The sequence below is a fragment of the Dipteris shenzhenensis genome, chromosome 11 (genome assembly GCF_047967505.1).
Source record: "Dipteris shenzhenensis isolate YYH24624 ecotype China chromosome 11, Dip_SZ_1.0, whole genome shotgun sequence".
Taxonomy (NCBI): domain Eukaryota; kingdom Viridiplantae; phylum Streptophyta; class Polypodiopsida; order Gleicheniales; family Dipteridaceae; genus Dipteris; species Dipteris shenzhenensis.
Window position 1 is genome coordinate 30692631 of NC_141606.1, and position 12661 is coordinate 30705291.

At 44.1% G+C, this 12661-nt stretch overlaps 1 protein-coding gene across 2 annotated transcripts; it reads right to left on the reverse strand.

The window, feature by feature from the left end:
* Positions 1 to 2034: 2034 nt before the first annotated feature.
* LOC147896892 (vacuolar protein sorting-associated protein 55 homolog) lies at positions 2035 to 3352 on the reverse strand. 2 transcript variants are annotated; one of them, XM_087381123.1, is made up of 5 exons: positions 3011 to 3352; positions 2872 to 2923; positions 2633 to 2672; positions 2459 to 2543; positions 2035 to 2311 (listed from the first exon to the last, which is right to left on the reverse strand). In XM_087381123.1, exons 1-5 carry the CDS (start codon positions 3043 to 3045, stop codon positions 2131 to 2133), a joined length of 393 nt encoding a protein of 130 aa, XP_087237249.1. In that variant the 5' UTR covers positions 3046 to 3352; the 3' UTR covers positions 2035 to 2130. The 2 variants fall into 2 exon arrangements, with proteins under 2 accessions (XP_087237249.1, XP_087237248.1); XM_087381122.1 differs by having other exon boundaries at positions 2633 to 2705.
* Between the last annotated feature and the right edge of the window lie 9309 nt (positions 3353 to 12661).

A 12661-nucleotide genomic window follows, 5' to 3' on the forward strand; every position in this document is an offset into this window, starting at 1 on the left:
AAAGTGCAAGCTTGTCAATGCATGTGGAGTGAAATGGATGGTTGCTTTTTGGTCTTCACTCCTCAACATGTTGGTAATAGGCACTCTAATTTCTATCAAGTCCCTAATATGCTTTCGCTATGCTTGGCCTCTGCGCATTGGAGCATCTGCGCATTGGAGCATCTGACTCTCCACAATGTCCTTGACTTTTGCAAGATCTAGTCGAACACAATGGAGGGATTTGATATGTTGAAATGGTAAGATCTAGACCTTTCTTCTTATACTTGTGTAGGACCTCAAACTTATACCAACAAGCTTCCAAAATGATGCCCTCATCTTATCTCAGTGCGAACTTGAGTGGTTGGCTGCTTCCCCCCAACTGAAGATTTTCAAGATGGTTGTCTTCCATGATGCTTGGATGAAGAATGCTCCATATACTAACTCTGTGGAAGGAGGGATTGGGTATAGGGCACATCTTCATCATCTCCCTCTAGCAAATGCAACTTTGTAGCACCTTTCGAAAAAAGCTTAATCACTTCTCATTCATGCCTTTCCATCATCATTCTTCTCGTTTTTGTCTCATCTCTCAATCTCTTGGCAAGAAAACTTGTATCTATGCTCCATGCATCCCTCTCTCTTCTTCCTTAAATATCATTTTCGTTCAATCTAGATTCATCAATGTCTTAGAGATTAGGGTGTGGAGCCTCGTTGTCTTGATAGATAGAAAGAAAGTGTGTGAAATCCACAAAAAGAAAAGCCTCAAGGATATACTCAATTTGTAATTCAAGAAGGTATGACCATCTTTTTGTTTATGCATGGGACTTTAATTTTATCTTCTTTATTTGTTCCTTAGAATAAGGTATTTTGTATGGAATGTGCATGAATTTAGAACTTCAACAAGATCTATATCAAAATGATCTAAGCATTCTTTTGTTTAATTTGTTACAACACAATTTTGGGTTTTAAAAGCTTTGTATGTAAGTAGGTAGTGCATCAAATGTTCAACTTATTATGAGCAAACATAACAATTTTATTTTTTTTCTTATGTATTTGCAATAGTCTTACATTTGTTTCAAGGTTGAGAGAATCATGGATAATCCTTTCCATGGAAAGTGGAGTAGTTTTGAACTAAAATGAGCTTCAAACCTTATTATTAGCTCATATAAGCATTTTAGTTTTATACTTTCCTTTTCTTAATGGATTATGGGTTTGAGTTTTATTAGCTTTATATGTATATGAAGAGTGCATCGAATATTATTTACCAACTTATTATTCTTTTTGGTTAGAATATAATTTCAAGTTTATAGCTTAGTATGTGCACAAAGAGTGCATCGAATGTGATCTTCCAACTTCTTCATTACAATCTTGCTTTTTTCCCTTTTGTTTTTGCAATAGGACTTAACTTACCTAGAGGGGTAAGAGAAACATAGAGAATATATATTTTACAAGATTAGAACAAACAAGCACATGGGTAGATCTAGGAGAAAGGGATCTACAAGGGCTGCCATGTGAACAGCAGCATGTTTGTCACATGGGCACCATGATAATCAGGCATGGTTGGTAGGTAGGCATGGCCCTAGGGACTAGATCTAGTCCTACAAGAGGGAAGTACTGTGCCACAGCAAGGGCTGGGAGAAGTAAGCCAAACAAAGAGGCAAAAGCAGGCATGGAAGAGGTCTTTATATACTGCAAACCAAGTCAGCAAGGTGGCTCAATACTATGATGATTCTTCTTCTTTGCAAATCACTTGTGGGTGTCATGGGAATGAATGCAGCTGAATGGCGAGTTAGGACGTAACAGTTAAATAAGGGAGTTCCTTAAGCTGCAAGGGAAGTTGACTCTTTATCCATCGTTGCTATCTTTATCGTCTTCTTTTTTTTTCTCTCATGAAAACTATCTTTACTGTCTCACCTTGAGTACATTACAATCTTCAGAGGGAACAGCTTACAACTCGGTGCTAACAAACCATACAGATTTAACTAAGGCTAGCTATACAAGCCACAAGAAGAATTTAAAATATAATGCTCCAAAAGAAGTGTACACATTGGAAGCTTGTGGATATTTCCAAATTTCAGCAAGACCTCAAAGAACAGCCACTCGTAATCATTTGCTCAGCAAATACGGAAACAGGATACCAACGATCTGGTTTCACTACTCATCTTCTCTGCTCGCCCAATTAGACAAGAACATTGTACACAATAAGATGATGACGGATGCAAACTCAAAGTACATTGCCCCAGCCTCGATATAACCAGCATGATGCAGGATAGTGGGAATAGCAATACCCCCACCGATACAAAATCCAGCTAAAAATTTTGTGGCATCTGCCCAGCTATTAAACCAAGTAGAGTGTTCAGAAAAATTGGCTAATTTTGGCTTTGAACACCTCTGAAAGCACTACCGATATCAGAGTAACAATCTAAATCGTTAAAACTCCCAGACAGGAAGAGCGAAAATAATAGTTTCAAATGAGACTTACTCTGCTGCATCTCTTGAACTGATGAAGTCCGCTAAGCCTCCTCTAAGCAACAAACAAGGCATAGGTACCACGACATACATAAGACCTGCACCAGTAAATATTCAGGACATCTACCATATTCAACCAGCTTTACACGCATTCTCTTCAAAGACAGGATTTTGGCAAGATTTGCACCATTCAACAATGGCCACCAATTATTGTAAATTGCACATGCCTGGAAACAACCGACCATAATTGAGTGATTAAGCTGCCAAAATCAAGACCATAAATTCTCTGGAGGGATTTTTGAATTTAGCGAGTGTTCAGAAGTTCATTGAGCTCTCAAACTGCTAAAGCGCATTGAAAAAGGAGAATGTTAAGGGGAAGGAAATGCGGTGATTGCTAGAATCCAACTTGGAAAGCATCCAACTGACCAAAATTTGCATAAGCACACCAACGATAAACATTAACGCAAGACCGGCAAGCCTGCATCAGGTAAAAACAAGCAAATAACTCAGCTGGAAATAGATCACAAAAGCGTAGATTATGCTTGAAATCCTCGGATTGACACACCTTAGTGTCCTCGATCGGCAAATTTGGCATCCCATTTTTCTTCTTTCACCCGGGATTGCAAGCCCAAAATGAGAGATCAGAAGATTGCAGACATATTGAGCGATCCCAAATGGCAAGTTGAAAACTCAGACTCGCGAACCCCGAGAACTCTGCGATGGTGGGCTTCGCGAGTGCAGGATTTGCAGGCCTCTTGAAATATTGGCAGTCCCGTTGAAAGATCCATAGATATGTTCCATATCAATTATCTTTCCGTGTCTTCTTTCCTGCCATCGTTCAGGAGCGATCAAGCTTAATGCTTGTGTAGAAGCCCTTTTTTTGAGCTTCAGCTCCCGTACATTGCTTTAGAAGGTAAGTATATGAGGCCGTTTACACACCACTAAAGGGTGCCCAAAGTGTGGGCACCCAAAAACATTCATTGGCGGGTTGGAATGGGCACCCCTTCTTACACACCGACTGCCCATTGTGAGATCTTTAAAAAATAGCTGCCCACGGATGTGCACCCCTTTTACACACCGCCCAAGTACAAACCCCTTTTGTAAAAATGAGGGCCCGGATGGTTGTGGAGCTGGGGGACCGAAATCGTGATGGTGATTGGCTGAATCCAGCCTTGCCCATCGGTGAGCAGCCAAGCTTGGCTGCCCAAGGAAAGCCTTTCTCATGGCATGGCGTGGACTCTATGTCGGATTAAAAGGTCTAAGCTTGGGCACTGTATTTGTAAAGAGGTGCCCGCCCAAACCTCAAATGGTGGCTTTCTATTGGTCCAAATAGTCGCCCAACGTTGGGTGCCCTTTGGTGTGTAAAGGGCCCGAGTATGTCCCTTCTCACGACGACAAGTTGGATTAAAAAATACAAACTTAAGGGTTTTTACACACCACAACTGCGCCCCCCCAAGCCTAAACAAGTGGCTATTCCCGCTACCGCAGTAATGCTAGAATTCGCCAAGGTCTGCTCCAATATTCATAGAAAACATTTTTCTCAACAAATCACAAAACTTGAAGTTTCAAATTTTGAAGTTTTTCCTAAGAATTTACCAAAATTTTAGCTAAAATATAACTAGATTGTCTAAAATTCTGTAGATTTTACAAAATTGAGAAAATATTTTTTACAGGTGAAAATGGAAATGCTGCAAGTTTATTGTATATACTTTGCAGGTTTTCTGTGAACACTGGTTTGCTGCATTCCCACCTGAGCCTCCAGGCTTGCGCTGATATTTTTTTGGCATTGCAGGTGCTTCGGTGGAGTCAGATTTTCTTTCTCTCCACTCAGGCATTACGGTGTTGCATTTTTTTAAAGGAAAAATCCAACCCTGCATCCAAAAAAGCTAACACAATTCAGAGACGATCGCTAGCTAATGTATCACGGGGACGAAAGCTATGTATCGCTTGCCATTGCCAAGGCTCGTAGCATATTTATTAGCCCTAGCATACGTGGGAAAGCTCCCTAATAAGGCCCACCCGATGCGTCATGGTTTGGTGGAGTGTATGCATGATCGTGGGTTCAAGCCCCACCAGTTGAACTTGCATTAAATTCTTTTGAAGAAGAAACCCCCCACCGAACGGAAGGGGGGGTCTTGGCTATAAAAGTTTGGGCATGTCGAGGCTAATAGCACCTCGCCATGTGTCAAAACGTTCCTATCTTTTTGGATAGTGGGTGGGAAGGTGGGCGGTGTGTAAAGAGCCTTACAAATTGCAATCGCGAAGGAGCTCCAGCTCATACGATTTGGTTGGTCGCCCACATAAGTTGCCCATGTGGCTCATTGTAGTTGGCAGAGCATGTGTGCGCATGCGTACGCGCACACGAGAGAGAGAGAGAGTATATGTGTGTGTGAAAATAGATAAAAAAATACTTATATCCTTGTAGGGTTCAAGGGAACAAATCGAGTTTCTAATTTAAAATGTTGTGGAAAGTTATTTATATCATTTGCTTTTGATTGTGGAAGTTGAAGTATAGCTTCTAAAAGTGTGGAGTACCGAGGTGCCAACTTGTAGAAAGAAGAGGTCGAGAGCTTCACGACGAGAACTGCCATTGGAATGCTGTTCAGCTCGGTGCATGCTAGCCACGCACCCCAACCTGATGGGTTAATAGGCTTGCCCTGAAAGAGGCCCAGAATCTTAAGCGGCCTTCTCCCCCCGATACTTAAGGAGGCAATGAGTGGCAAGGGTGGAGGGGCGCCTCACCGGATAGCTCGGGATCCAAATGAAGATGACGCATACAATGAAGGGAGTGAGGAAGGGCTGCCAGCTCCACCTGGCTCCCCTGATGAGACCTCTAAAGAAACTCCATCTTATGCAGAGTTGTTGGCCAAAAAGCTACAGAGTGGCTTCACCTTCCTCCTCAAAGACAAAGCACGAAAGATCCTACAGGCTGAGGTGGCACAAGAAGGGCCAAGGAGTGGAAAGACAGCTCTGGTACGAAACCGGCAGAAAGCATAAGACAGTCTGCATGCTTCAAATCGACAACGTGCACCCACAGCGGGAACATCTAGCGCGTGGAGCAATGTATCTCTTCTTCACGGGCCACATCCCTTCACAAGCGGAACTGGATTAGTTCATGATATTCGAATGTGATCTCCCACCAAATGGATTTTCAGCACGCTTTCTGGGGAAGGGGTTCTTCATCATTCACTGTGCCTCTGAAGCTATCAGAGATGACATGTAGGGAAGATCATTTGTCTTCTCATGTGCCCCAGTCCTGGTCCTTCCCTGGAGCGCAGACTTCAACATCAATCGGTTTCTCATGCACGAATGCCCGGTGTGGGTGGAATTCCCCTTTGTTCCCTCTTGGCTGGAAGAAAACTTCAGTATGGTGACGATGTCCCTTGGTAGAGTCCTATAGATCCCCCCGGCATCCCGTTCCCCAGTAGGCAAAAAGAGAGCTTGGGTACTCTGGGATAGAACCAAGGACATCCTTGATATTGTGCAAGTCCAATTCCCCGAAGGCCCCCCGCTGGCACTACACATCAAATTTGGGGTCTTCCAAGACGCCTGTTTTGCATGCAAAGGTCTGGGCCATTTGCGCGCAACTGCCCGCTCAAGCCTGCCAACTCAGGACTGGCTAAGGGGGTGGGAATCATTGAAGAAGGGGTTCCAGAGAAGGGGCAGGCAGCCAAAGCGACAGAGGAAAGATTCATCGAGAAGCTCCCCCCCCTCGAATTCGAAGGATGTCGAGCCTTTCGAAAAGGTCCCCCAAATACGTGCGACCATCCATGGGAGCTCTCTACCCAAGGTCTAGCGCAGCACCGACTCCCAAGAGCAGTCGGAACAATGGATGGTGGTGGGATGGAAAGGCATGTCACTTCCTCAAGCACCGGTGGATGGCCATGTGCGTATGTTGATCATTTTGGGAGTGGTAGTCAGGAAGAGAATGGTGAAGAGGCAGAACTGGTGTCCTAGGTCAATGAAACCTAGTGTCTCCCAGATGAAGACATGCTCGAAGCTAACAAAAAAAAGCACATGCATGAGGAAAAGCCGAAAGAAGCGGTGCCAGAAGAAGCTAGAAAGGAACACTTGTGTTCCCATCGTAGCCTATTGAAAAGAATCAAAGAAGTGGCCAGAGGAAGCAAAGAGAATTTTGTTAAGGATGCATACAAAGCTATCACCAACTAGGCTAGGAGGGAGAGGGGCGGAAAGGATTTCAACTATGTCTTGGAATGTGAGGGAGTGTGGTAATCCGACTAAATAGAGAGGGTGCATAGCAGTTATCCATCGTGTTAACCCAAAAGTAATGATGCTCCAAGAATTCAAGTGTGGTAATGAGGATTCTCTGTGGTTTTCCCTTAAGCAGTTAGGGTACGAAGTGTTCGTCAATGGTCCGTCGAGGGGGGGGCAGCCGTGGTAGTTTTGTGTTCACTGAGTTGAGAGAGCTAATTCAAAGACGCACAGGGGTGGTCGATAGGGGTAAGTCTAGTAGTTGAGGCATGCGAGTTCGTGGTGGTCAGTGTGTATGCCCCCAACAGTGCGACCGAGAGGAGGACCTGCTGGAGCCAGCTAAGTGCACAATTAGAAGGCCGCCACTGGGTAATGGGAGGAGACTGGAATTTCATTGAGAAGATCTCCGATCGTACCCATTCGGGCGCTATGCCGTGGGGGGCAGAGAAGAATGGGATGAACTCTGTCTTCACCATGGACTAGTGGATGCCATCAAAATAGATGAAGATGGCCTAAAGGGGTTCTCTTGGAATAATAGATGGAAGGGAGTAGATTCAAGGTGGCCCGCCTTGATTGGTTCTACATGACGGAGGATGGCTGGTGGACGCGGGCCCCAGCATCCGGGCACTACATTACCAGCACCTCAATTTTCGACCACATGCTGATAGTTTGGAGGTTCTGCATCCCATGTCAAACAGGCAGATCGTGCGACATGCCCCTCAAGCTTAACCCCACACTACTGAAGTCCAAAACTTTCTCCCACGTGTCAAAAGGACTTGGTGTGAAGATACAGGTAAGGTAGCCAACCCAATAGTTAAGTGGGATGCGGCAATTTGCAAGGTGATGCAGACCACTAGAGAAGCCGAAAAAAATTTGAAGTTTGGATGAAAGGTAAGCTGTGAAGCCCTCATAAAGATCAGGGAATCGCTGCAGCGGGCAATCCAAGACCTCCTCATAGATCGGTACACAGCCACTCTCCGGGCGGAGGTAGAAGTTGCCCTCCATGAAGCAGAGAACACCGAAGCAGAACATGCCCGCCTTAAAAGCAGGCTGACCTGGCTCGCAGGGGATTTCCCCTCTAAGGTCTTCCACCTGGCACTCAAAGTGGACGAGTTTCATGTCAAGACAATCTTCTGCAAGGCTAGGACCTTGTATGCATTGGGGGATCACGGTCAGGCTATTGGGAATGCTTCAGCAGTCTTGTGCATCAACAGTGGAGTGGTAGGCTACTTCGACCTCAAAAGGTCGGTGAGGCAGGGCTGCCCACTTGCCCCCCTCCTCTTTGCCCTAGCTATTGTACCCCTAATGGCAATGCTGCAAGCAGCCTTGCTTGTTGGGTCGATTAAAGGCCTCTCCCTTCCGACGGCGGGGGGACCTCCTTGGCTATCAGTTGTTCACAGATGATACAATGGCACTGATCCAAGAAGATGAGCATAGTGTGGAGACCTTAATGCGAATCCTAGAAACATTTTGTGCAACCCCGGTGTCCGGGTGCAATTGGTCGAAGACCTGTGAAGAGAGTGGGAGAGAAGGAAGGAGTCTCACTTACACCTTTCTCACATACACAATGGGGGAATATACACAAAGGTGGAGGTTGAAAATAGTTTTTCTCTTCTTAGTTGTGAAAGCTAGAAGAACTCTAAGTACAAAAGAATAGGTGAACCCTATATGTGGGTCTCAAACCAAACTCAGCTAATTAAGGTGGCATACTAACTAAGCCACTAACTAGAGTACATAAAGATAGCTATCATCTAGCTATTATTCATGGGTGGTGTACCAACCGCATCTGCAGCTAACAAGTCGGTGACATAAATGTACAACGGTCACCCTAGCATATCACGAGTGGAGCTCGATATCTCAACACTCCCCCTCGAGCTCAATCCCAATTCCTGCACACCAAGCAAGTCTCTGAACTTGCGCAGCTTCTCTACACCCAATGCCTTCGTGAATATGTCAGCTACCTGATCCTTTGTGCTGACATAAACTAGATCAATAAAACCTACTAGAACCTTCTCCCGCACATAGTGATAATGCACCTCAATGTGCTTTGTTCTAGCATGATAGACTGGGTTATTTGCCAAGTGTATGCCAAGTGTATACTGCTCATGTTGTCACAATAAATGACAACTGGCCCCCATCTGTAGACTGATGCATATCATAAAGTAGCTTATGCAACCAAGCTACCTCACATGCAGCCATTGCTGCACCCTTGTACTCAGCCTCTGTGCTCAACAAGGCAATTCTTGCTGCTCCAAGTGACTGCAGCACTCCCAAAATCTCACATAAAGTGAGAAATCTGCCTTGGAAATCTGAAAGCCAATAGTGACAAGATACTGTCCTATCTTGTCAAACCATGCTCTGGGTGCTTGCTTCAAGCCATACAAGGCTTTCTTCAACCTGCAAACAAACTCAGGATGAACAGCATGAACATAACCTGGTGGTTGCTCCATATAGATCTCTTCTTGCAAATCACCATGCACGAAGGCATTCTTTACATCCATCTGATGTAAAGACCATCCCTTTGATGCAGCCATAGCAATGACTGCTCTTACGGTTGCCATTCTTGCAACCGGACTAAATGTTTCTTCATAATCAATGCCATATGTCTGTGCATACCCTTTGACAACTAATCTTGCCTTTTATCTATTCACAGAACCATATGCATTGTGCTTCACCTTATAAACCCACTTGCAGCCAATTGCATTCTTGTCTTTAGGCAAAGGCACCAATTCCCATGTAGCATTTGCTTCCAAGGCATCCATTTCTTCATCCATGGTTTTCTCCCATTATTCGTTTCCCATGGCTTCCTCAAAAGAAGTGGGTTCTGGTTCATGTATCACTTTGACCATATAGGCATAGTGAATGGCTGTAAATCCATCATATTTGAGCCTATCCACAGGATACCTAGCTCTGGTAGACCTACGCAAAATAGGCTCACTACTAGGTGCTCTCAAAACATCCCTTGTCTTCCTTACTCTAGGTGTAACAACAGAAGGAATACCCAACTCATCATCAAGGCTCTATTTTCAAAGCCACTGGATTCACCATCCACATAAGAGTGACCTGCATTCACATCAACCATGGGCTGATCTACTTTCTCTTTTCCTTTTCATGATACTTGCATACCACTATCTGCATTGCTTTGAGGAGATCCTCGTGATCTGAATCTGCCCGTCCATGGCAAAGTATGTGAACCATTGCTAGAGGACACTACAGGTCCACTAATATTTTGTGATTGCTACTGTGAATTCTGTGCAGCATTACCATTTTGTGCATCTACATCATCAATCACATTTACTGGTTTATAACAGCTACTCATCTCATCAAAAACAACATCTCTGCTCACTGTAAACTTACGAGTAGAAGGGTTATAGCATCTATACCCTTTCTGCTGCAGAGAATAATCAATAAAGATGCACTTCTCAACTTTTGGATCCAACTTGGATCTCAACTCATTTGGCACATGAACATAGGCAATGCAACCAAAAACTTTCAAATGAGAAATATCTGGTTTCCTACCAGTATACCTCTCCTCTACTGTCATGCCATGTATTGCTGCAATGGGAGTCCTGGTCATTATGTAGACTACTTTAGCATTTGCTTCAGCCCAATAATAATCTGGCAGGCCTTTTTCATTGAGCATGGCACGAGATACCTCTCCAATATGCCTATTTTTCCTTTCTGCAAGTCCATTTTGTTGTGGGGTATGACTGCATGAATATTGCTGCTTTATGCCATGCTCCTACAGGAAACTTGCAAACTCATTTGAGAGGTACTCTCCCCCTCCATCTGACCTTAGGCATTTTTTTTGCAGGCCTGTTTCTTTTTCAACCATAGCTTTAAAAGCTTTGAAATACCCAAACACCACTTTTATTTTTCATAAAATACACCCAACTTTTTTGCTGTAGTCATCAATAAAAGTGACAAAATAATGACAGCCTCCAATAGATGCAGCTTTAGTAGTCCACACATAAGAGTGGATTAATTCCAATGGCCTCTTACTTTTTAAACATGTCTAGGAAATGGTTTCCTTGCCTATTTTCCAAATTGACAGGCTTCACATACCTTATGCATTTCTGCAACTTTGAACTTAGGCAGTCCTACAACAATATTTTGGGCCTACATTAATTTAAGTCGCTGTACATTAACATGACCAATGCATTTATGCTAGATATCAATATCTGCAACTACACCGGTCCCATGTGCAAACATTGCTGCATTCAATTTAGGCATGTACACATCTAACGTAAACATCCTACCTGTTACACAAAGTCGTAAAACAAAGTTGTGTCTAGAAGTTGTAACACAAAGTTGTAACACAAAGTTGTATCACAAAGTTGTATCACAAAGTTGTGTCTAGAAGTTGTAACACAAAGTTGTAACACAAATTTGTATCGCAAAGTTGTATCACAAAGTTGTAACACCTTCTCTTTCTTCATAAGTTCATGTTGGCACAGAGTCAGCATACAGAGACATGGAAGCAACTTCAACTCCGGATCATATCTGCTCATCCAACAATCAACTAGAAACGATCAATCGGGATTAAAACCCTACACATAATTTTCCAAGACTTGTCTGAAGATGAGAAGAATATCTTCTGCCTGTCTACACATGCTGGGTTTATGACACTCAGGACGGATGCTTTCATTGCATATGTCTGCCTCATGGGTAGTCCTCCCCTCAGGGTTATTGCAGGTTTGTTGCCATTGCTACAAAGGCCATCCCTATTATTTGCACGGCACGACATAACTGACATCCAACCCATGCAGCTGGTCATCCCATCGCACCAGCAAAAAGAAGTGTCAGAAGATGACAAGGCCTATCTCACATCCAACTTCCCATATCTAACCACTCTTTCTGCCAACATCATAACCTCACTTCCCCTTGCTGCTACCACCCTCTTAACCTTCCCCGAGCTCCATCCTAACATCTATTCCCTCCATCGTCTCTTTGCTCATGCCTCTCACCATTTTCAACTTACCCAACAGTCACAAACTTACGAGCCCCTCACACCCAGCTTTTTCCCCTCCCTTGCTAATCCTACCCTTGAGGATTACCAAGCTGCTCAAACCATTTGCCCATTTCTTCCCCCCCTCCCCTCTACTCCCCCTTCCGCCATTATCACTCAGCCATATTTCTCCCCCATGTCCCTTGATTCTCTCCCGTTCCCATCATCACCTCTGACACTTCTGGTGCTTCCATCAGCAGAAAATGATGCAGTATTTGATTTTGAATATCAGGATCCAGATAATCCAATTCGTACACCCATGCCAAGTTCCAATGATGGGTATGATTTTGATGAGATACCACTTCCCAGTAACCCCATCAAGGAATTTTGGAGCAAATATCCTGATATGAAAACTCGCGGTGGATGGACCCTGGGTAACTTTCCTACCAACCTTCGTCAGCATCAAATAAGTGAAGGTTGGATTACCAAATTGGATCCACAACCTGATTGGTGCCGTCCCAAGCTCTTTGATGTAATCTTCTTAAAGGAGTACTTACGGGCACCTCCATGTCTCAGAACCCATCCCAAGTTCTATGCAGTTCCACGGCGTAAAAAATGGGAAGCCAACATACACACTTTGGCTGAAGATGGAGTCATTAATTGGCTAATGATCGAACCCTACTCTGGTGTAGAATGGAATATCCAAGGCCCCATGATCCGAGCACTTCAGCAGCATGAACAAACAATGCGCGGCAACATTGATCGCTTCCTTCGCCAAAGTGCCATATTCTGTAAAACATTAGAATTAATTCTGGAGGTCCCATGTTACCTTGATTCCCATTTGCCTCCACTCAGCTTTAATCCCAATGAATGGATTGATGCTCAGATTACAAGCCGACTCTATCAAAGAGTGATCTTCTTGGAGGCACGCCACATATCTCTGTTCGAGCAAATGGTAGATACAGGATACCTGGAAACTGCGCAAAAATTGTATGGTGCTAAGGCTCTACAGCAGGATCGACTGGCACGACACAAGTTCCATAGCCACTGGACTAA